This window comes from Dermacentor albipictus, chromosome 4 (genome assembly GCF_038994185.2).
Source record: "Dermacentor albipictus isolate Rhodes 1998 colony chromosome 4, USDA_Dalb.pri_finalv2, whole genome shotgun sequence".
NCBI classification, from domain to species: domain Eukaryota; kingdom Metazoa; phylum Arthropoda; class Arachnida; order Ixodida; family Ixodidae; genus Dermacentor; species Dermacentor albipictus.
In genome coordinates this window covers 36,749,974-36,775,776 of record NC_091824.1, presented here as the reverse complement: position 1 = coordinate 36,775,776, position 25,803 = coordinate 36,749,974, and the positions used below count along the sequence as shown (strand labels likewise).

Here is a 25,803-nt window from a genome sequence, read left to right as displayed (position 1 = left end):
CTGTTGCCACTAGAGGACCCTTGCTTTTTCTCTGTTTGGAGAACAACAACTTGTGCTGGCAGCCAAAGGATGCCTACTGAATTCCTTTGGGGTCCGCATGACATAAGTTTGATTCCCAAAAACTTTCCTTGCATCCAAAATGGCTTTCACAGAATGGTAATGCATTCTCTCTTCAAAGCAGTCAACAAAGGAGGAAAAAAAAAAGAATGGACAAGAAAAACGATCTGCAATCACATCATCTGCTGAAATTGCTGGTGACACATCATTAACTGGAAGAAAATACCCCAGAAACACAGGAGTAGTCACTTCTTTTCTGCTAAGCATTTAAATGACTGTGATCTGTTATTGTACTTTACTGCAAACAAGAAGCTTGCATGCAACTTATTCTTATCAGTATTTATAGCCATGATCAGTGAGTGCAGTTGCAGCATAACTCAAAGTAGAATACAGTTGCTCAATGCTGACAGTAACATATGAGCGTGCCTTGTATAGTCCTCTAATTCCGAGGTCCTTGATGACAGTCCACGCCCTGACTTTAGCTGCAGACGCAATTTCTCCTGCTACTTGCAGACGAATCTTGACAATTTCCAGGGGATTGGTGAACATCACTTGTGAGGCACCAGCCTGGAATGTGAATATGCGAGAAACTTTTAGGTAAGCAATCATACTTACCTTTATTTACTCTATTCCAAAGCACACCTTTTCAGAAAAATTTCACTAAACATTGGTGGGTTGGAATTGAGCAAGAAACCTAAATTGCAATTCTAGGTGGTGTACAAGTCTAACTCCCAATCTGAAATCCTACCTTTCACTCTTGCATTTTGTTTTCCAATCGTCCAAGTTTAGTGCTTTAGTTGACATTCTGTGGGCAGCTGAACCATAATGAGGCCTGGGTAGTGATCTTAGTGATGTTAGAGCCATATGTTAAAAAAGAAAGCTGTGGCTTGGATGAAATAAATTTTGTTTCTCCAAGTCAGAACAAATCACTATTTATTTCCTCTACTATAAAAGCCTGGTGGAGGTAACAAGCACAAGTATTTCATTTTGCATACCCATTGAAGTATAAAAATCAAGGCACATATTACAATAGAGGGCATTGCATTTAAAAAAATTTAATTATCTGGCCTTGCATGCCAAAACCACGATATGATTGTAAGGCCAGGGGAATCTAAACTGTAGCAGGGAAATCTAAATTTTCATCTTTAATGTGAACCTATATCTAACTACAGCAGCATTTTTGCATTTTGCCCCCATCAAAATGCAGCTGCCATGGCCAGGAATGGACCCACAACGTGAGTCCATTCTGTTACAGTCCATTCAGCCAGGCAACACCATAGCCACGTGACCACTTGCCACTGCTGTGCCAAGTGGCCAACTGCAGTTACCATTTCTGGTCGTGAAAAATTGGGTGTTCAGTGCAGTTGAATACACTTTAGTATCAAGTTAACGTGACATGCAAAGCCTACGACAGTGACAACAAAATCAGTCTTAATATGTCACTAAGCTACATTACAAGAAGGCATTACTATTTGAACCAGTCGTTTGATAGGCTATATAAACACAACAAAGTTTTTTGCACATCAGATGCCTCTGTCACTTAGAAATCGCAAGTGGAACTTAAGTAGTGAAAACAGAAGAGAAGAACAAAACAATAGCCACAGGAATTTCTAATTCAAGATGTTTTGTTTATGTGATAAGTCTCACCTGACCAAAACTAATTTGTCCTTCAGTGGTGAATAGTGCTGGTATGGCAACATAAAAAATAAACTCTCTCCAATTCAGTGCTCAAAGTAGTTCAAACTTAAGTTTTATCACATCACACTTCTCTCCTTTTCAACAAAGAACAACAGTGCCTGTGGTAGACAGCAGAGGCAATTCGCCACTCCTGCCAGACTGCTTGAAAGGCACACTGGTGCAAGAAATTGTGGTGCCTCATACCCAGTATGCTAATTAGCAGCTTCGCAAATTATCCCTTGTTTAATCACTTTGGCGCACATCTTGTCAGGATTCATAAAGAATATCCGATGCGAAATTCAAGAACAACTAAAATTTTACAAGGTAGCTGAAGGCCAAAAGTTCAAGGTGGTTGAAACAGACATACACGAACTAAAGAGTATTCAAATCTCCTTTATAGCTTCAATTCTTCATAGCTAAGCAGACACTGAATTTCACACATGCTTCAAGCTCTTCAGGTGGCTTTTCAAAGTCAAAATTTCCCATCACAACGATGTAAATCACCTTGCAGTATATCACACACTTTAGGGTCAGTAGTGTCTGGCTTTATCCTAAGATACTTGCCGTGTTAAAGCCGATGGCTGAAACTTACCTTCCTCCGAGCATTTGTTGAGCCCAGGCCTCAAACACGAAGCCACGATGGTTGCAATGTAAACCAACTAGCTAAACAATAAAAATGGTGGTACAGCTTGGAAGCTTGACCTGGATCACTCTACCACCATGATGGCAATGGTGATTTAAATGAGTCTATTCCCAGTGGCTGCGGGCATGCTAATAAAACTTGAAAGACAATATGTAGGATTTTTTCCTGATAGACATCGCATAGTGCAGCTGCTGAGCTTTTTACTTTGAGTGCTCAGAAGTCGCCGCTAACCGATTTTTCAATAAAATAGAGGAGGGTACTTATTTTCATGGGATTTTAAGGGCTATTGAATCTCTTTTTCCAAATTCGAGGATTTTCAAGGAGGTGCACGAACCCTGCTTCTTGTACTGAACCTGAACATGAATTTCTTGTGCTAGCACTAGTTTCAGGATGCATTACTGAACTGTGCTATACACAGTCATTGGCATTTCCTCAATTCTGTATCGTCATACAAGAGTGTGGCTTTTTCAGGAAATATAAACTGCAATGACACTGTACTTTTTTTTATTGGCGTCAGTATGCCCTACAACATGAACTATAGTGCTTAGTACGTAATTGTTATTAATAGCACCATTTAATGATGCACATACTGTAGAAAACTTTCAGGATGTCTACTGACATATTGCTAAATTATTTTCTATCACCAAAGAAGATAATTTATTCAGTTACATCTCTATTTTATAATACCATTTCAACTATATCTAGCACAGAAAGTAGTAACCACAAGACGGTTGCTAATAAGAAGAGTATTGTGATTACTGCTACAACAACTTTGCTATAACTTTCCTAAATGAATGGAATGTAACTGCAAACGAAAGGTTCCAGAACTTCTGCATGGCACTGAAAATGTTCAAAGCAGACAAGCAGCAAAACTGGATGGGTAGCTGTCATAAATTGTAGTTGTTATTTCAATGCAGAACAGGTTGTTATTGCGTCTTTAACAGAACATTGGCCTTAAAACTGTTGCAGATAATATAGTGATTGTGATCATTGCTACACATGGAACAAAAATGTGTTTGTACGTGGCATCACAAATGTCAAAAGCAAGACTCACACATGCACCGGCCATTATTTCTGCCCACGGTGGGATTTCTCCTTTCCCGCTGGTCAGCTTGTCTCGGACAAAGTCGTTGACCTGCAAGATCACAACAACTGGGTTGCAGAGGATGAACGAGGCACACACAGTGGTGCCAATATTGTCCAGTTGTAACTGCGCTGTCATTGTGCTACCACAATGAAGCCAGAGGTGAAATTTCCATAGCTCACTGCCCGACATAAAACAAACACTTTAGCTTTATTTTTCCCAATTATCACTGTTACGAGCCATTTGTGGACTCTGCTTTCATATAATATAGAATTGACTATTGGCACAAGGTTGATACCAGCAACAACGGCTCTGACTATAAAATTAATCTGTCTCTCCCTCGCTCGAAAAACCGTTACATATCTACATACAATCTTAAACATGATGTGCATTGAGCATTATCTTTTGCAAGCAGCTATTGCTTTTAGTTACACATTCCGACTCAGGAGGCTTTTTTTATCGACACCTTTAACTGCATTTTGTCATTCTTTAGTTAGTCTTCAAGCTCTCTTCTTTGTACTGAAGCATTTAAGTTGTTCTTCCAGCTTGTTTTGTTCTAGCTATTAATTTTTTACAAGTGTGTTGGTGTTTAAGAATAAAAAAATTTATGGCAGAACTCATCTCACAATGACAGTTGAAAGTAATGTGATTATCATTTGAGATACATAGTGACATATTTTAGAAGTCACCTTTATTTAACATCTGCATTAATTATTCTGAAACTTCTGTTGATTAGGCTATATGCGACATACTGCGCTGTCATCCCACTTTGGCACGGCACACGCTTGCCAAGATCACTCATGAGGATGACTATGACTGTATGATGACAATGCAGTGATGACAACGGAATGATGAAGAAGGAATGACGTTGATGGAATGACAAAGGCGGTATGATGACTCCAATGAGATGATTCTGAAATGATGAGAATGATACAGTGATGAAAGTGGGACGAGGATGAGGCGACAATTCTGGAATGATGACAATAGTAAAACGCTAACAGTGTGAGAATTACGGCACAATGACAACAGAATGGCGACAAGTGTATGTCGACAATGGCTTGACAATAATGGTATGACAACTGGATAATGAAGCTAGAATGACAATGAAGGCACGATGACGATGGTATGATAACAGATGCATGACAGCAACTGTCTGACGACCACGCAATGATGATGGTGGCATGACAATGGTGGCATAATCACAATTCAATGATGAGAATATGATTACAATTGCATTTCGAAGAAGGAACAACATTCATGGAATGAAGAGGACTATATGACAACGAAATGGTGACCATGGGAAGAAGGTTCTGAAGTGATGACGATGGTAAAACGACAATCTGATGACAATGACTGTGCAACAATGATGGCATCACGATGACGGCATAACAAGAGTCACCTGACAAAGTTAGAATGAAGACAATGAAATGACCGATGGAGCGACCACGATGGCATAATGAGGACTGTGTGATGATAATGGCATGACAACAACAGCATGACGAGAATCGGATGATGAAGCTGGAGCGACAACAATTTCATGACCATGGCAGCATCATGACGATGGTATGACAACGAATGGATGACAATGGTGTGATGATGGCATGATGAGAGTCAGATGACAAAGCTGGAATGACGATGATGTTATTAACATGAGCGCATACTTAGTGCACCAAGCTAGTAAACAACTTGGGTCACTGAATCGCCGTAACAAGTCTGATGACAATGGCATAACGCGAGTCACACAAAGAAGCTGAACTGATGACAATGGAATGACCACGACAGCATCACAAGGACAGTATGTTAACAAATGCATGCCTGCATAATGACAGTGTGACGACGATGGCATGATGGGAGTCAGGTGGCAACGCGGGAATGACCACAATGGCATCATACTTAGTGGCCCAAGTTAGTAGACAAATTGACGAATAGTACGATAAACAAGGGACGAGAAACACGACACGTCCCATCTTGTCCCTTGTTTATCATGTTATTCTTTATCAATATGGAATACCAACTCGCCCAGCATCCAGTACTTCTTGTAGACAACTTGGGTCACTAGTGTCACATATAAGAGGGAAGATAAGAGTCCACGGAGGACGCCAACACCTGCTACGGCCAGGGGTGTCTCTACCGCTGTTGCCACCCTTCCGGGTGGTGCCCCAACACTAACATCACCGGCCACACCTCCACGGGCGCTTGGACCGGGAGCGTGTATGACGCAACCAACGACGCCTCCAGCGACGCCAGCCCTCGAACGTCGAACGCCACTCCGACGCCGGCTACATGACCCACACCACGCCACATCCGCACCGAACCAGACGTGAGCACGAACGCCAACCACTCTCAATAGAATGCTAGTGGCAGTGTTACCAGTTCGTGTGTACTGATAGTTTTTGTATCTTGTGTGTTAGTTTTGTTAGGTTTGTGTGCTGTTGTTCGTGTCGCGTGGGTTGTATTAAATGTGCATCTGTGCTGGAATGGTGATGCAACGACCATGACAGCATTACGACCATTAGCAAATACATAGTGGCCCAAGCTGGTAGACAACATGGGTGATTGCACTGGCATAAGAGGCTAGATAGATAGATGGACAGTCTCAAAATGCCTGAAGTAGGCAAGCAATGCTAATTGCATTGAAATACTGAGGGGCCCAATCTCGTGTTAGTTAAACAGTGATACTAGGTAAACAGAAAATGAAGCTTTAGCAATTCCTTTGCAGTGTTGATTGTTTATTTTGAGCCTTGTTTGAGATGCTATTTCCAATGTTTGCTTTGTAATATGCCCCTTCCCTTTGTGATAGGCAAACCTCCACAGAGGAAGGAGTGAATGAGGGAACAAATAAATAAAACAATGACTTCACTCAGCTCATGAAGTGATTCTAGTGGGCAGCACTCACTGTGAGCTTGATGGCCTTCTCAGGACAGACTCCCACCAATTGTGGTAGCAGGCCTCGGTAGAGGCCAAAGAAGCCTTCATGTCGAATCACTTTGCTAGCACAGTCCCAGCTGTTGCGATACATGAGCTCCCCAATGTAGGAGCCTGTCCGCTGGTTCTGCATGCGAGTCTTCACCAGGTCGATGGGATACACAACCGTGGCTCCCGCCGCTGCAATGACGAGAAGCCCACATGTGTCACCATGCACCAGCATGTCTCGAAGGCAATGTCGAGAATATGAGCCACAGAGGCTATCCTGAAGAAACAGAGTCTGATTGGCCGGTGCACTACGGTTGGCCAGGACCATTCACTCACAAGAAGAAGCAGAAGTACCTAAAGGCTGCTTCCAGAAAATCGAATCTTACTGCGGTACTCTGTGATGGGCAAAGTTTTCAGTTTGAATTGATTACAATGAAGTGTGCACCTTCTGCTCATTGTACGGCTGAACGGCATGAAAATTCAAATTCTCCATAAAGCAATATCTGCAGCTTTTTTCCCGTCATTTGTTCCAGCTGAATGAGTTTTGATGACACTGTTTTATTCTGTTTGATCCTTTTATGCTAGATACAGACTAAAAGCAAGAAAAATTTAGCAAAGGAAAAGCAGAAGGTTCAGGCTATCTACAAAGCAGTGATGAGAACACGGAACCAAGGCAACTTACATGCCCTCACAGACACATTTCACTGTGACTATACAGAGAAAACACATACCACCGGCAATTGAGCCAAGCGTAAACCGGTAGACACTTTCGAGAAGTTGAACACCGAAGCCCCTATCATCGGGACTCTGGAAAAAGCAATGCAAATATAAAAAATCAGTGGGCTTAGCAGTTTACTGATAACTCTTGCATGCTACAAATCCTCACCAGAGCATGTTCTGAACCACACACCATGCGTTAGGATTGTGAATTTCGGACTTAGCAGGCAAAGCTGCAGAAGCTACATAAGTAATGCAAGTCTCACACCACACGTTTAGCAGTGAACTTGTTTTTGATTGGCGATGCTTTCTACTTCCTATATTAAAGCTATAACTTGTGAATGTAAGGTTATGCCAAATGATTATTTATGCATATTAGTGCGTCCAGTATGCGACATGCTTTCCTTTAGTTGAGAGCGCAAGCAGTCTGGTGTGGCCACTGGTAGCAAGAAACATGCTATTCTGCTCATTTCGTGCTAAGTACATCTAGATCTATGGATGCCTTCCATGCAATAGCTACATCATATTTTGCGATGTAGCAGTAAGAGACTCAATTTTACATCAAATTACACAGCGCACAGATATATATTTCTTTCATATGTGAGGCACTAATTTTTGGTCACAAATGCAAGCAGTGTGAATTCTAGCCATCATATTGTTGCCTGCTTTGCACGAATTGGAGCATAACAGTATGCCTACTGAACTAAAACGATGACCACACATACCTGAACTGCCTTAACTTCAGCAATAGGCCTTGAAAGAAATCTTGTTGGCCGATAAGGCGCTATTCTCTCCAAGTCTTCATATGTTACACGCCTGAAACCATGCAGAAAAGAAAACGAAGAACATTTATAGTGCCATTAGTAGAACAGCTAGCAGCATCTAAGCACTGCAAACACTCCCATGAAACCCACAATCTGCTATGACTTAAACAGATTCCCACAGACATGTTCCTTACAGTGCCATTCTCAAACAGTTCGATACGAGAACAACGTAAATAGTCTCTAAGCATGCAAACATGTATTAGTATTCACCTACAGTCCTTTCGAGTACTAGACAGAATGAACAATAACAAATGGACAGGGTGTCTTTAAGCCATTGCAAACAATAGGCTTGCGGGTCAAGAAGGAAATGCTGCATTGCAGCAAAAGTGAAGCATTGCTGCTCTAGAGATAGTCGAAACAAAAGTTAGTGCTTAATTATTACACAGACAGTTGCATTGCTATACTCTAACTTGCTCACTGGCAACGTTTGTGGTGACTTAGCAGACCTAGTGGCAAAAATATAAGCATGTAAAGTGGCTACATATCACAGGCTTACTCAAAGTAGTCTGCATTAAGATGTTATTACGAAACTTGTTCCTGAATACTTTTCAACTGGTTAAAAGGTGTCTAATGAGTATTTCTACTTATCAATCATTCTTAAGATCAAACACAGCAGAAAATTTTGCTATAATTTAGACAAACAAAATTGAGGAATCGTTTATCTTTGTGCTGGGGGGGTTGCAGGAGGCATACAGACTTTAGGAGAATCCAAGTGCAACAGATTAACATAATTTGTTAATGGAACAACTGGCAAGCGAGCTTACAATTTCATTAGAAATGACTGAACAAGTTCAGTGTTACACTCTGTTAAAAGAACAGATCTCATTCTCGGAGTAGATATAGAAGTGTCATACACACAAGGCACTTAAAGCCCTTCCCCATCGAAAAAGCCCTTATGTCTCGTAACTCCTACATCCAATAATCCAATATGACATATGGAAACATACAGGCTTTTATATGGCATCCCCATTAGATAGTGGAATATTGGATATGGGGGTTTTGGGGTGTGTCCTTTTCCAACATGGTTGAAAAGGTTACCTACTCTGCGACCCGGTGCCTTGGTCGTCAGTCTACTTTGGATACGGGAGGGATGGAGAGCCACATTTTAGTAACATGTCTGAATAATTACCTGTAATGTTTATTTTACATGCCAGTGTCCACATAGACATTGCAAAGCTATCAACAATGCAACATTGTTGCCACATAAGTTGTATGGCACAGACACTGCTGTCCATTTGATGAAGCCCAATCTGTCAGATCATAAAACATACAAGGCGACTTATCCAAAGACATTTTACATAATCATGCACACTAAAAAAATTATCTGTCAAGTGTGTGCGTTGCAGAAAACCCTCTGTTGCTCTGTTTAGTAGAGCCAAAGCGATAACGAAAATAAGAGCAAGCCCTCTTCCAATACTGGTCTTACAAGGCAAAGGGGCTACCTTGACATACAGTGACAACACACCGTCAGAAGTGCCAACCGGGCGAGTGAAGCTGTATTCTCTATCAACCAGTTTTGGCGGTGTCTCAGATTGTGACAAGTCAAGAAGCAATCATGTGAGTCTTGTCCCCAATAAAGAATCATTAACTTAAAACATAAGGAAGTTTAGACAAACATCGGGCTATCAATGGCTTCAAGTAAAATACTCGCATGCTACTGCTTTCGCTCCACTGATGATGTATAGACTATTTCATGTATAGCATTTAAATTCCTTTTTATATTTGTGAATTCAACAGTTGTTTCTTGTTAATATATATTTATGCTATACTGATTTGTAATCACATTTGCAAACCTTTTGTCATGAAAGTGCTCCATTTTTTGCTTCCCTTCTTTTTTACTTTGACGGGAGGTGCAGCCTATGAATCCTGAATGTAGGGACCTCCTACTATATATTTCAACTGAATGTTTCCCTCCTTGCAATCTTTTCAAGATAAGATCTTTGAAATATTTGCATGCCAAGGATGTGTTGCAGCAATAACACTTCCCTGTAAGAGCAAATGCTGTGAGCAATTGATCATTGCACAGCCCAATTAGAGTTGCTGGTAGCGGCTGAGTGGCTGGCACCAGGCTGTTCAAGTGATGCTTTGCAGTTGCGGCTAGGTTTGAGATTGGTTGGCCGAGACTGCCATGAACCATGGCTCTTGTGCTCATGGCAATTTGTGCATGCCTGCACTTTGATAAGTCTGTAGATGGATCGGTACTCGCAGAGTATCACATGATTACTAGAGGGACATCTGGCACTGCAATTTGAGCCACCATCAAAATCACTCATAGTCCATGAACTCGTCCATATGGTTTTGCATGGATTTGCTGACAAAGCAATTTGCAGCTTTTGCTATTATTTCTGGTTAATTAAATTATGGGGTTTTACGTGCCAAAACCACTTTCTGATTATGAGGCACGCCGTAGTGGGGGACTCCGGAAATTTCGGCCACCTGGGGTTCTTTAACGTGCACCTAAATCTAAGTACACGGGTGTTTTCGCATTTCGCCCCCATCGAAATGCGGCCGCCGTGGCCGGGATTCGATCCCGCGACCTCGTGCTCAGCAGCCTAACACCATAGCCACTGAGCAACCACGGCGGGTTTATTTCTGGTTCATTTGGGTTGCAGGCTAGACTTGCAATGGTTATTTAGGGCAGTTAAAGAACTGTTTTATGTTAAGAATATTTAATTTCATTGCATAATTTCTACAGCATAAATAGATAATGACACTTCTGAGTACGCCTAATGCTAAATTTAAGTGGTGTTTGCCATCTAATGAATGTTCATTACATGTAATTAAACATTTTTAAAAAGATGTTCTAAACGATTATTTTTGTCAGAAATGTTTTGCAATCCGCAAAGAAATTAAGAGGCTAGATGAGGCCAATTGTATTCACACAAAGTTTCTGCAGTGAAAGACGAGCTCCATAAACATTACACCTAAACATCTAAACAGAAGCACAATGAACACTTAGACGATTGTATGCAGCTAGAAGGATGAGCTTCTGGCAAATCTACAAACAGCCCATCGCTGTGATCAACAGCCATACTGGCGACACATGAAGACACTGGCACCACATTTTCCTCTAGTATCCTTAGTGTAAGGCATTAAAATCAGCGTTGTTATCAAGGTGAAGTGTTTCAGCATACCAAATACACAGGAGGAGGTCCCAAAGTTAGTAATTGGACTCCCTTCATAAGGTATACGTAACGAGATAAAAAGAACAATTAAAAAAAATTTTACCAAATGCATGACTCTTGCACTTTTTGCCAACTAAACTCAAACTCAATAGATACCACTAAAATTTGCACATGTCATCCAACTACTTTAGGTTACTTAGAGTGCAAGAGAACTAAGGGGCTCGATTTTTGTGAATCGTGACCGCATAAAGCCAACAGACAACAAAGCCAAGTAAAGCATCGCGGAAATTAACTGTGGTTTAAGTTGGAATGTAGAAAATAATTAAGAAAAGAAAAACGAAAGTGGACAAAAAGATAACTTGTCGCAGGTGCCAAACCCAGTGTAAGGATAATCAAAGATTCAAATCCAGCAGAAAATTTTAATTTTTATGCTTTATTGATAAATTGCCTCTCTTGCTCCTTTTTATGAGGGCGAGGAAGTATTTATTTAGGTCACTGTATCTAAACAAAACTCTCGTGCCTTGTAAGCCAGTCTGGAGGCAGGCATTGCCTGCTAAATGCCACAGCATTACTGATACTTTTTATCCACCTCCTGCATATCCGACATTAAGCACTACCCTTTATTTTGGTATTTGTTTCTTGATATACACATATGATAATTTCTATGTTTTACCTTAGTATAATAGACCACAAATTAGTGCTTGTCTTCCATGAAACTGAAATAAGTGCAGTAATGTGACATCTTTAAGTGCCACAATATACAGTAAAAATTAGATCACATTACGAAGGAAATGTTGCAAGCGTCATTACATAGCAAGCTCTCTTATTTGCTGATGTTGCTCCTTAATGAATCCAACTCAATTTCCGAGACGACGCATCAAACTATTTCCTGCCCTTCCAAATGCAGTTTGGTAAGCAACAGTAATGCTTTTGGTATACAAAAGCATATTACGGGATTTTATTGAAAATTCGCCCCAGAGTTCTTTCTGCGTGCTCACAACAGTGTCTGGGTAATGAGGAAAAGCAGTGTCGCAAGATGATGACAGAACATTCGAGAAACTCGCGTGGCTGCTGTGTATGAACAAGAACAGCTGTTCTCATGAAATGCAAGCAACAGTCTCAAAGCCACAAGACTTGGCAAAGGCCACTTCCAAAGCAATACAGTGGTGTGTCACACCACTGGGCTCACTCTTTTTCAGGTTTGGCAAGATCACTTCTTTCCCACATTCTAGGTAGCAGGTGCATAAAGATTTGACAGCAGTGTTACATTTTCCAAGAAAACATAACTGTTTGTAAGTGCCATCATATACTGCCCTACCATTATAGCCCACCATCATCCTCAAACCTACAAGATAAGTTTCTTAATAACCCATTGTAATAGTTACTCATTTAAAATATGTTTGAGTTATTCTATTTCTGTGCCAAGGGTTTGAAATTTTTAAAACTTATTCTTGTATTCAATGTGCCTTGCATTATGTATACAAAGAAATTATTGTTCATAACCTGTATATGTGCTTTTTATTATCTTTTTTAAGCATCCGATGTTATTCTAATGGCCATATGTTATGTATTAAAATAAATGAATAAAAATGCTCCTTCAAGTTAATTTATTCATAACATGCTGTACCGTAAAGAATTGTGTTTCTCTTATATGAATTCTGTCTCCAGTTTTATTCAGGTTTCGTGGCATAACATCTGTACAGTGTGATATAATGCTTTTAGGAGAGCTCAAATAGTGAAGTCATTGAACCAAATATGAATATTTGAGAAGAACTACCTTCGACTACCAAACAACAGTATGTTTTCTCATTAAAAAAAAATGTAAAGTTAGGATGGTGTAAATTTTATTAAAACATTCTCACTTATATCATTTGATATGTGCAAGTAATGACGTTTACAACTGGATGTGTGGTCAACACGGGAGATTGATGATGTAAATGATGAACAACTGCTTTCTGTTATCTAGTGCACCATGACAATGACGGTAATGAAAAAAGAGAACAGAACATTACCGTCTATACAGAGAGCGTTGTGTCTGACTGCATTGCTTAAATCGAAGACAACAGATTTTATAGGTTAAAGGACATTGCTGAAAACAACGTTACTAGATTATTTTCAGTTGTCAAAATCTTCCGCGGCACCTGACCCCTTTCTGTCGCGCCCGCGGGGCGGCGCGCGCGACACTGTCGGCCCGAAGGCGGGCGGTGCGAGCAACGTTTGTGCGGGCGGACAGAGACGCCGATGCGTGAAGCAGCGTGCCACGTTTTGCTCGTGTTTCTTATTTGTGTGCCAGGAAAATGTTGCTCGCCTTGCGAACAAACGTGCCTGCAATGAAACAAGAAAAACCACGAGTAAGAGACAAAGTGATAGCTAGGGAGGGTGCAGCGCCCTTCTTATCACTTTGTATATTTTTACTCGTGCTTTTTTGTTTGTGGTAATAAAACCTTGCTAGCATTCTACGACGAAATAGCGTACGTGACCACCGCCTTTGAACTTCGTGCGCATTTCCTATGGGCTATAAACTTGTTACACTAATCATTTCAGGTGATCAAAGGTTTTTTTTGGAACTGCTAAACTTGACAGAACAGAATGCAATTCAAAAGAACCTGAAGCTTTTTGCATCATAACAAACGACAGAGTCGCTGCAAGTAACTCTGATGTCGACTTTAAACAATGTCGATAATCTGCTGCGTCAAGGTGCGCTCTATGTTTCGACAGCCAAGTTAAATCAAGATCCATTGGAGGTAATTAAGGCACACTGTTCACATTTGTTGTGACTGCATTCACATTGCACTGTTTGCTAGGAAATTCACTCCCTTATGTTTTTTCAGCCTCACTTTGGACTAGTGCATTCCTTCGGTGGAGATGAGTCTCATCCAACTATAATCATCTTCGCGCAGATATTCCGCCTTCTAAGCCTGTATACACCTGTTAAAACGGCGCTACGTGGGAGTGTGGAAGGTGTGCCAGGCCCTGTGCTCGTCGGCGTCAACGACACATTCAAACAGACCAGAGAAGCCTGCAAGTCAAAGCATAGTCTTCGCAATGCCATTGAGGCGACGTTGATAATTTGCGTGGAGCCAAGCAGCTCACCAGAATGTGCTTGCAATGAGCACACTTATGTTCGAGGAAACAGAGGACAATGTTGGCAATATGTCATTCAGAAAGTCAGAAAGGGCGCACCATGTGATCTATGCATAGCGCACATAAGCTCTATAATCCCAGAAGTTGTCTGCGACAGTTACTTAATTGAGTACAGAAGTCTCAAGCAAGGTTCCTTAAAGCACCCGACGCCGAAGATGCTGGGCTTTATGAAGACTGCTAACAAAAGTGTGTCAGCTTCCCTGGATGAGGCAGGCCTTTACGGAGAGATATTTTGGAAGGTTTTAGATGATCTAGAGGGGTGCTGCCTCCCTCTTCTTGGTTGTTCAGAGCATATGTTCGCGTTCACGTGCGAAGTATTGAATTTCTTCATCGTTATGCGGATACATTTGTACTCCAGGGATAAAAACTGTCAACCAGAAAGCGGTCACAAGGTAGCTGTAGCAACCAAGAAAGTGCGTCTTTTGTGAATATCAATGCAGCATGCTTAGATTCATCAATCCGGCGTTGTACCGGTCCTATTCTCTTAAAACAACATGCCGCAAACGAAAAGACTCACTCTCCTCTTCAATCACCTATTAGCTGATTTTTAGAGTGCACAATGTAAAAAGGTTATTCTTTGAACATTCAGTGCCATGAAGAGCAGCAAAAAGAAAAAAAAAGAACTGGCAGAGTCGGCGTTGCGCTGCTGCCTTGGGAAGCTTCCGTAGCCAACCGGGCCAACCGTTGCGGCAGCGCCACCACGCGAGAGGAGACGGCAGAGGGTCACATTCTCGCGCCGCTCCCAGGCGGAGTTTTACAACTGAAAAGTATCTAGTAGCGATGGCTGAAAAGACGTTTTCTAAACTGTGCCTTCGGTCACAAACTGGTTACAACTACCGCTATCCTGAAGCCCAGTCACTCGGAACCGTCCCCACTTCCTTCGGTCTTTCACCTCCGAGACTGCAATAAGTTTTATTACCTAAATTTGAACAGAAACAAATTTTCTGCCATTTCCAAAAGTGAAATTCCCGAATCAAATAGGAAAGACTATTCAATGCTTGCATTAGCTTTCATCATCAAGCATCAGCCACTTTAATGCATGAATGTGATCTGGCTGCACACATTCTTTCCTCTAAACTCATTTTTCTTGCCAAGTGTGATGCAAGCAGACACTGTAGAGCTCATTTTAAACATAATTCTGAAACTTTTAGTTTTACAAAGGGGGAATAATTGTAATTGCGTTTCTACACATAATGTACATCAGCCAAGCTGGCATTTATGACAGCAATTAATATTATTTAGTATAGACTATTGCTTTAGATTATAAGCGCTGCCTGTGTGAGAAACGAAAATTGTTGCCAATTAATGATTAACAGCGATGCCAACAAAGATGACATCCAGAAATCTGCCGATCACTAGGTAATATTTTAATGGATACATAAAATCTATGTCTGTAATTTTGATACATTAATTAAACACTTGCCAATCATCTGCATTTGTGTTATGTGCACATGGTATAACTTACATAATGCAGTCATTTAACATTTGGCAGATGTTGAATAAAGCTAAACTGAATTGAGTGAAAGTGCAGGTTATCTAAAATGCATTTTTGAACGTGCCTGAATTAGTGCAGATAAAACCTAACACGAGTTGAGCATTGCTATGCATATTAAAGTATACCTAACTGACTACTCACTCGTGTTTTGCAATTTGCTCACACGGAAAAAATTTGATAGGTTGGCTTCAACAAAGGTCAAAGCTACCTGCGCAACAGGAATATAACTTAGAGCACATCAATTACAATTAGGTAACACTTGTATGCTGTGTGGATGAATAGTTACTGTAGCACCGAAGGCAAATTCTGTGGTTCTGTGCTGTGAACAATTTTTCTTTCCAAGAGTAAGCCAAGTGACGTACGAAGGAGTCTTAAGGAAAGCATTCTTTCAACTGCAAGTACTTCTGCTCAATGCAATCCAAGTAGGAGCAATTTTATCTAAGTGCCAGCCAGTTCAATTATTGGACCTTACATTTCAAATATGCTCGGGACAACTAAAAAATGCCGAAAGTAATCCGAGTGGGGAAACCTGTATGCAGTCGCATTAAAATAACTGTACAGGCACCTTTTGTAAAGCGAACACCTGAACAATTTCACATGGTCTTTAAGTGGCTTGGAGACTGATGGTTACAGCCAGCGCATGCTTACTCTCCTCATAGCTTTGCTTCAACACCTGACACACCTAAGACATGCGAGTAAATAAACACACAGATGGCAATGAGAAAAACCTTTCATGACAGCGTTATGCACGGAACAGATTGGCAACAGATCTACAGAACAAACCCCCAGTGGCACATATCGGCACCAACGAACGCTGCACAAAAAGACAGGTAAAAAAGAATGACAGGGCGTGCTTTACGGGATCCTCTGATCCCTCATTATAAGTCTGTGCCTGGGGGGTGGGTGGGGGAAGTGGGGTTACCTGGGAACCTTCTCCTGCCTTCGCTTGTGGAGACAGAGTACCACAAGAGGAAGGTGCAGTAGTGTGGTCCCCGCGGGACGAGCGCCTCTTTGCCTTCGGGGCGCTCCGGTGCACCACCACCGGCCTCTACCACCCGCGTGTTTCTCTACAAGACAAAACCAGGCGCCTCCTGCGACACACTGCGCCCCGTTTGTGCCCCCATGCAACGCACCACTACCCAAAGGGGGACGCTTCAACCCCCACCATTGTGCCGACGGCGAGCTCGGTCGGGGCAACCCTGGGAAGCTCAGCTGCTGGACGACTTTTTCTCGGCTGCCCATGGGACCAGTGCCAACACTCCGACACCAAAAACATGCCTCTCTTCAGACTTCTTTAGTAATGCTGTTCCCGGAAGTCTGCTCGTGCTTGACGTATCAATCAATGAGCGGGGGTAACTGATTGACATTAACAATGCTGAGGTTTAGCAACTTAAAACTGCCTAGTGGGTTATAAGCAATGTTGTAAGGGGAACCTCCAGACTAATTTTGACCACCAGGGGTTTTTAACCGTGCACTCAAAGTATGGTATGCAAGCACTTTTGCATTGCCCCCCCTACAAAATGCAGCTACCATGATGGGCAACTGACAGATGTGCCACCAATGAACGACAGATCAAGCGGAGGAAGGTTGATCGGAAATGCTGTTCATTTGGTTCTGCTTACAGTGCACTCACGGATTTGTTTCTTGTTGTTGTGGTGCTCTGGAAAATGTCATTCTACAGTTGCACTGTCCGTAGGTGGCACAACAGTCAGCAGAACCCCCCGTACCTACCCCAAGCTTTTTGCCAATCACCGTGTCCCGATTCTAAAACGTGGTGCCTCTGCTGTGTTTCATAACTGGTTTGGTTGAACAGCTCCAGCCTGAGCCCCATTCCTGTTCTCGTACGAAGAAAAAAAAAAAAAACAGCAGACCATGCTGATAAGGAATCAATGACAGCAAATGTGGTCACTGTGAAATTTGTAAGAATGTTTGTACAATAAGGATATGCAGTTGGCACACCTTGCAGAAAATGTAACAACATCTCATAGCAAACGAACCTTAGAAGATATGGTATTGTGTCGTTTTTCATTCTTTAATCCTATCTCCGTTTTACCGATGCTTTGTAAAATATTGCAGAATTTCTTATTGCTGCTACAGCGCCACAGAAATATCCAGCCATTAATGCTCAGTGGTCTCCCCACTCAGCTGCTGCCTGTGTTTTCTGAACTATCAAAGGCATGTTTGAGAGTCAAAGCCTTGGCTCTGGTTCAGAGCTACCACCTATGTGCTGTGTTCAATTTCCAGTTCAATGATGCCTCCGGTGTGGTCGCACCTTCACATCACAGGGTTCCGCATTCTGACTGCAGCAATGCTGTGCCCAGACCTCTGCATTGAGGGGCCAGGAGGATTGTGTCGAGATTGCACAAAAGATTGCCCCGCTAATAACACAGCTTTAAAAGATAAAAACCATGGGCCATTAAGTGTCAAAGATGGAGTGATCGCTCCTTGAGTGGTTCATGTTTATGGCTGTCATGCTAGCAGTTATCGGGACAAATTTCTATAAATTTTTTCAGAGTATGTTAACAAGTATTGCTCTTACTAAGAGTTAATGACATAGCAGAGCAAGCTTGTCCTGCGGAATGCATGCTACTGCCTATAAACATTTCTAAATGTGTCACAGAAACTGTTGCCTGACACAGCATAGCGCTTGCATAATGAAAGAAACAACACTTTAGAATGGGACAAAAGGCAGATATTGTACACAAACACCGACTTCATGTGTGCGATTGTGAGCTCGTACTGAAACGTGCAGTCACAAGAAGCGCAGTTGACACAATCGCAAATGCACATAAAAAAATTTAAAAAGCTACATGTGGATGCCCTTTCTTCTGTGCCACCCCCCCCCCCTTTTTTTCTTTGGTGCAGCTTTAGTGCAGCTGTGAGGTCATTTCTGCTGCCTGCATGGAACTCAAGCCAGTGAGTGAAGTTGCGCTGTCTAAACAAGGAAGTCCGTGCTCCACCAGAATGTAGCACGAAGCTAGCAAGAAAACCGATATGTTTTCCTCAGAAAACTGAGGAAACGGCGCTATTTAGTCATGGTGTCGTTCTGCAGGCGACTACATGAAGTTGTCTCTCTCTCTCTCTCTCTCTCTCCTAGTCCGGGATTTAAACCCAGTACCAAAGCATTTCCCGGACAGTTGCTCTACCATCTGAGCTAACCAGGAGGCTAGCAGATCGCAGCACAAAGACAAACTACTTGACAACTCTAAGCACCGGGACACTGAGAATGGCAGAGTGACTGCTCCGGAAAGGTGTTGGTCTTGGGTTCAAATCCCAGACCACAACAAATTTTCTTCTACTGTGAAGCTTTCTTTCCGAGAAACCCGCATGGGCTTCCTTTTTAGCTTCGTGCTACATTCAGGTGGATGACAACTTTTTCCTGTCATGATACTTCCTCCCCCTTGCGGGATTCCATAGAAGTAATTTGCCACATTCATGGATTTGCATGCCTTCTAAATTATTTGAAAGAAGCCAACAAAAAGCACATTTCAGAGACCACTGCTTCTACTGTTGCATCATATTGTCAGCTGCATCGCACTCCACCAGCAAGTTTATGCTTGAATTTGCTTGCAATGAAAGTTGTGCTTTCAAAAGCAGATTCGTGAAATCGTGCTCTGGATTGGTGCACAGACGCTCAACAAAGGTAAAGATATAACTTGCCCACCCACACTGTAAATCAGAAGCTCCATAGTTTGTTATAGCTTATTATATTCTCAGAAATGTGGTACATTTTGCTTCCGTTAATTCGACCCCGACGGGATTGACAAAACTGATCAAATCATTCGGCGAGTTAAATTAAACAATATGCAGGAAAGAAATGTCAGAACACACCGCTGATTTGGTAGTGTTTGCCTGATTTTAACACGCCCTCGAATCAAATGCACACCCGCTTTCTATGTGTCCAAGGCAGAAAAATAACAGAGATGACATTAAGCATCCTAAACAATGCAGAAATCTAATGCGAGTGTGAATGACTGACTATTATTTTTCTTTTCTCTTCTTATCTGTTCTTTGCTTTTCCCTCTCCCCTCGTGTAGGCTAGCCAACCAGGTACGTCATTGGTTACCCTCCCTACCTTTCCCTCTTCGTTTCTCTCTCTCTATAATGTGCACCCAATCTTTTAGAAAACAAAATGGGCAAGAACTTACATAAAATGCGTTGCACAATGGCGGCCGGGTTCCTAAAGTCAACTTTGCCGCAATACAGCAGTGTTAAGCAGTAACGCATACGAACGCCGTGAACGCAGTTTAGTTTTGTATCTGAGTGCACCGCACACTTAAGTTCCGACCAAATTTTCTTAGAAAAGAAGAATTGGACAAATAAAGTAATCGGACATTGTGAGCTTCCATTATTGCCTGAAAACCTTCAGAGGGAAGGCCTAAAATAGGCGTTTCCAACGGGAGATTTTAATGCGTGTTCACTGTCCCCTAAGCTACGCTGAGAAATGCTGCCACTAAAAGGATTGCCATTGAGGTCATCACAGCGGTAAAGGTAAAGTATGAACCCCAATTTTAGGATCAAAATAACAAAAGCTGGGCCCATAGAAATGCGTGGCTGCGAGCCAGAACCTTCGGTTGGGATCAAATTAACCAAAAAAAGTGAATTAGCCGGAGTCGAGTTAGTGGAAGGTACAAACACCAACAGGGACATTTGGTCAGGATTGAATTAACCAAAAAATCGAATTAACCGGAATCAACTTGATGGAAGTCTACTGTACTTATGGTAAACTGACAAGGAGAGCTGAAAAATGTGTAACACCTAGTGCATTCTTCAGCTCAGAAGAAGCTTCCTGGAGAACGAAATATTTTTCAGAACAAGGTGAAATGCTTGCCAATGTAATGCTTGTGAAAATTTTAGCCTATCAGCCATAAGAATGTACGGTTACCAGTACTGATTATAACTTGTTTACCAATAAATGACCACAGAAAATCAGTCATGCACATTTTGTTTGCATAACACTGAAAGAGACTGACATGCACTCCTTAACCCAAAATACGTAAAAAAGGACTAGTGAAAATAAACTGGGCACTACAATGTGCAATCAGCATGCGGGTTCCCCAAGGTACGCAACTCTGCAACCTTAGGAAGGTGTCAACACTGCAGAATGTAAATTCAATAGCATTGTGGTTTTGTGAAGGTACCGTATCAGCTATTTCTAAACCAAGGTACATTCACCAAACAGTTGTATGTACGCACTTATGGTGTAATTGTATGCAGCTTGAGGCAATGCAGATGTGATGATCACAATGCCGTATCCAGCAACAATGTTCAGGAAGCAAACCAGTTCAGAGTTGCACAAACTGCACTGATATAATGATTGGTAAGAACATGGAAATGGCTCAAAGTCAGCAGTGCATATGGTGTTACATGTTAAAAGAAAAAAAAAAGGAATAAAGAAAGTGGGAAGCAGACGATGCTTTAGGTAGCGTGAGCAGAGAGCATATTTGGTGCTTTCATTGCCAAAATGCATGGCTGCTATTGTTATCTAAGAGCTACTCTCCAGAATTTCAGATGGCATGTAACTTCCCTGACGGCAAGTTGGCAATTGGCGAATGGTATCACGCATTCAATTTGTGGAGCAGGCTGAAATATTTGGCTGCCTGCATGGAAAATTTCTGTGCCAGCAAAAAGGAATGACAGTTAGACTGTAAATTAAAGTGACGTTTCTGAACCAGAAAATATATGCAGCTTTTCACCAGACAAAATTGCAGCCTGAAATTACTGAAGAATACAAGTGCCACAACAATGAGCTGCAGTTTCACCATAAAGGCCAAGCACCGATTGCATTCGCAAATTAGTATACAACTCTGCAAAGTAAGGATATTAGTTTCATCAGTCATATAAATTTGTAAACATTCGCTTACTAACTAGATTAACAAGCACGGTGTCACGTGCGCATAGGTAAACATGAACATATCTCACTTGATGGCTGCAGAAATTCTCTGTCAAAACGGTGGAGTGAGGAAGTGTGGCAGCAGAAGCAAGCGAATTTTACCTTCGTGCTGCCTTTCGCTTCAACGCGAACTAAGCCGCAAGAATGCAGCACACACGCCTTTGGCACACCTAGACTCTGTACTCATCGCAGATTGCTTTCAAGATGAGGCCCGCGCAAATGCGCACTTTGTCCACACTGCAGATTGTTTTCAAGGTAGGGCGCCTGCGCAGCTGTGCTGTACGCAGCAGCCGTCAAAGTAGAAACCCCTGCCATCCCCCTGGTGCCTTGCGCGCGACAGAAGAAGATGCGCTTCTTCCCCGCTTTCCTTCCTAGCGTGCACGAAATTGAGCCTCGGTTGTCGGGTGACTCTCCAGGTTTCACTCACACATACAGCATACGCGCTTGGCGACGATGTTATCATGCTTCAACTTTATATGCAATATCACGGCGACGGTAGAAATGTGCCTGGAGTGTCCATATAATCGCTATTGCAATAAAACACTAACTTTTACATACGATTATAGATGTAAAGAAAGGAGAAATAACAATAACTATTATCGTGGGCCAGCAAATTAGCTACACAGGAATGCTATTATTGTTGGTTTATGCTACCCAAATAGGCCCAACAGCATCAAAGTGTTTCTTGTGTTGCTCATTTGAAGGCTTACAGCATGACCTGCTAGGGCAAATTTAAGAAGGCCAACACATTAGTTTTGTTGCTGTACCACCCTCGCAATAACTATCGTGTTACCAAATATATTTCAATAACTTAGGCACTTCAAGCTGTGCTATTCCGTTTCAATGTCTTTTGGGCATTGCGCACTTAGTCATTTGATAACGATTTTTCTGGGGGCTTTGTTATTGGGATACGCACAACACATTATGTATCTCCCCAAAGTCTGCTGTCACATTTACAGGATAACATGAATGTTTGCCTGCAAGGGCAAATAAGAGCAAAAAATTTTAAAAGCTCACATCAAAAAATTGCATCTCAACGTGAAACATTACATGATAGGCTGTCATTAAAAAGGGTTTTAATAATTCTGATCAATGGCGTATGATGATGGAGAGTCTAAGCTTGCACTATCACAAGTAGCTTGTCCTTGCCAAGTTTACCAGGTGTCAACGAAAACACGCATCATGCCTACGCAAAAGCCACTGCAGTTCAAGTAAGAGCTGTTTCAGTGGAAGCCAGTGTGCAAAAGAAGCAGTTTGTGCTGCACACAATTTCTGTATGATGAAAATAATGCCACTGATAACAAGCATGCCTGGCATATAGCTACACTGCAACAGCAGCTGACATTAGCAGACGGGATGTTCAAATGCATGATTCCTTGTCCACGCCATCCGCGTTTTACAGACGTCATAGTGTATTTGAGAAAAGCTAAGTCTACATACATGCTCAAGTAGCCAAAGCTAGCACAGAAGCTCCTTCTGTCATTGCGATAAAGGAAGTCACAAAGATGGACAAGTGCTAACTTCCAACTAACCTTTCTTTAGCCAAATCCAGTCATGCAAAACAATAGAAACTGAAAGAATGATAAAAAAGAACAAAGAACAACCATTTGACCAAATAGCATTTGCAGACATTGAATTGACCTGAAAGAAAAAATAATTGCTAGAATAATGCTGATAGTGTACAGGGCAAAGCTGGTTAATAAAGAATCTCTTGCCATGTATGTTAAGTTTTTTTTTTTTGACACGATACCAACGGAGCCAGTGTATCTTTTACCCAATGTTCATGCACATATATATATTGTATAAAATACACTTAGTTGAAAGTTAATGCTTGTGTATGTCCTTAACTTTGTCCACATTTCGTCATCTATATATTTATGCATTATTAGCTCACCCAAAAACAAACTTCTGATGGGCGAACTTAACAAATGAATCTTAACAAAAAACAATGCGGTGTCACTGCAAAATCGACAGTCATGTGTACAGTGATAAAAGTAAAGGAAAGAGTGTCTTCGAGACAGTATAACAACCATTCCTCTTCACTGGCACGTTTTTTGTTTTAAATTTAGAGTGCCCAAGCTGAAGACACAAGCAACAAAGGCCTGATGAGCAGCTCAGGGATCCACACAACTTAAAAAAGATTAATGGAAGTGAAAGACGACACTTCAGAAAAAGTATGACCTTGACAGGCAAATGCCATACCCTAAAAAGTATGTACTATGGTTTCTGTACAACAGCAATTCATCGCTGTAAACACATACCTTTCTGTGAATTTTATGAAAAAAAAACACTGCTATACAATGGCTATGAACTGCAATGACAATTAAAAATTGTGTACTTTATGACAACTAGTGTCCTTAACTAAACACAGAGCTCAATCAATGGTTCACTCTGAAATGTGTCATCAAGAACATGTGTTAATGTAATAACTAAGGAAATGCCACAGAAACCAGTCTTGTTTACAGAGATGTTGTATGTGCTTGGCAATTAGTGAGGCTTACTGAAGGCTTAAAAATGCTCAGAAAGGTAAATTGTTACTAAACGCATAATGAATGCTACTGAAACAAATGCAACAATTATGGTTTCTGCATACATTTCGGGATAACATCCCTACAGCTATAAAACTATATTATGCTACTTTAAAACCACGGTAAACACCAAGTACCAATAAGCAGAAAGCTCATTATAAAAATGCTCATCAGAATGACAAAGGAATGATGTTACTGTATTTAAAAATAAAATATGATATGTTAAAAAAAATGTCGACGTGAATCTTATTACTTATTACATCAATCAATCACATATAACGCAACAGCAGGCCAATTTCAGTTACATGCTCAAAGTAATTTGCTGCAGCCTTTTGGAGTATACTGTCTTAGCCTAACGGTACTTTGTTCAGCATGGATAAATTTAATGCCATTTTGAGTTAATGTACTTTGTTTCACTGAGTGCTAGCTTGGTGGCCAGATGCTACATGAGAAAAAGTGACATTTAGAACTGATGGCAGTCAAAATTTGGTGCTACAAAAAGCATTTGAAATGATTCCTACTAGCACTTAGAAGTGGGTATTAAGTCCCAGGCCAGGACGAATTTTTCAACTGTGAGGCTTTTCTTTCGAGGAACCCTTGTGGGTTTCCTTTGTAGCAATGCTACGAACGGGTGGCTGTCTAATTTTCCCTTCATTAATGTTTCCTTTTTTTTGTAATGGAAAACATACTTCATAAAATGTTTTAATGGCTATATTGCCAAGCACTTGGGCAATTCCCTAACTGACTGGAATACGTGCAGGACAAAGAAGCGACAGAGTTGGCCACTGAACTGGGTGCTGGAAGCGTGAGATGGTTGTTGTTAATTGAAACTAGTGCACTTTAATTACCGCTTGCACAAAAATATTTGATTATTTTATTGTTTGTGCACTCGTGCAGCTGCTGGTGTTGAAATAACACACCACTAGAGAGGTGAACGAAGTTAGGCGACTTTGATGAATGCATTTGCTTTTGAATACACTGCTCAAAAGTGTTGCTACATCCTACAAGTGCTTCTGAAACACACTAACGGTGAGCGAGAATCACTTGAAGAGACTGTAAATTTGCGTCTGTGATGATACAATTCTCCGTCATACTTTTTTTTTTGTACTACTCCGCTTGACATTAATGCAAGGTGCAATATTTGCTTGCACTTGAATTGTTGCCTACCGCAGCACCGCAAATGATCAAGTTTAAATGATTATTTTGCAAGCTATTCTCTCTTGCTTCACCTGCACAACTTTTAGGTAAAAGACCAATTACGATATTATGGTGTTTAGTATTGCAACACACTGGCACAGGAACCAATCTTATTAAGCCAGAATGAACATTATTGGCTGCACAAAATGTTTAGAACAACTTCTGTACTAAGGTCATGGCTCTATATGATCTTTGTGTCCAAAGCTTTATTTCTGACTCGAAGAATCTCCAGATTTGTTCTCATTCAGCCCATCGCAGACGAAAAGTTGCTTGTGGTCCAATACGGCTCACGAGGAGAAACTTGCAATTGGGGAGTGTAAAACTAGCCGAGCATGCAGCAAGTTAACAATTCGCTCACCCTGTGGATTGATGAAGGAAGCCGCCGAGTTGGAAAAGGATGTCAATTTCTAGGGGTGTGACCTGGGACATCTGCTGTGCTGCATACAGGAACTCCTCTGCAATGTGCACAAGTTCCCAATGTAGACAAGCCAGGCCAAGTCATTAAA

The 25,803-nt window shown here is 41.5% G+C and overlaps 1 protein-coding gene across 1 annotated transcript in view; it reads right to left on the bottom strand.

Moving 5' to 3' along the window:
- Positions 1-25,803, bottom strand: part of aralar1 (calcium-binding mitochondrial carrier protein aralar1) — a 42,693-nt gene that overhangs the window by 5,048 nt on the left and 11,842 nt on the right. The window contains exons 9-14 of the mRNA XM_065453859.2: positions 25,656-25,752; positions 7,817-7,907; positions 7,106-7,181; positions 6,358-6,566; positions 3,432-3,512; positions 484-624 (exon numbers count right to left, since the gene is read on the bottom strand). Coding sequence (XP_065309931.2) covers positions 484-624; positions 3,432-3,512; positions 6,358-6,566; positions 7,106-7,181; positions 7,817-7,907; positions 25,656-25,752 — 695 coding nt within the window. The remainder of the gene's footprint in view (positions 1-483; positions 625-3,431; positions 3,513-6,357; positions 6,567-7,105; positions 7,182-7,816; positions 7,908-25,655; positions 25,753-25,803) is intronic.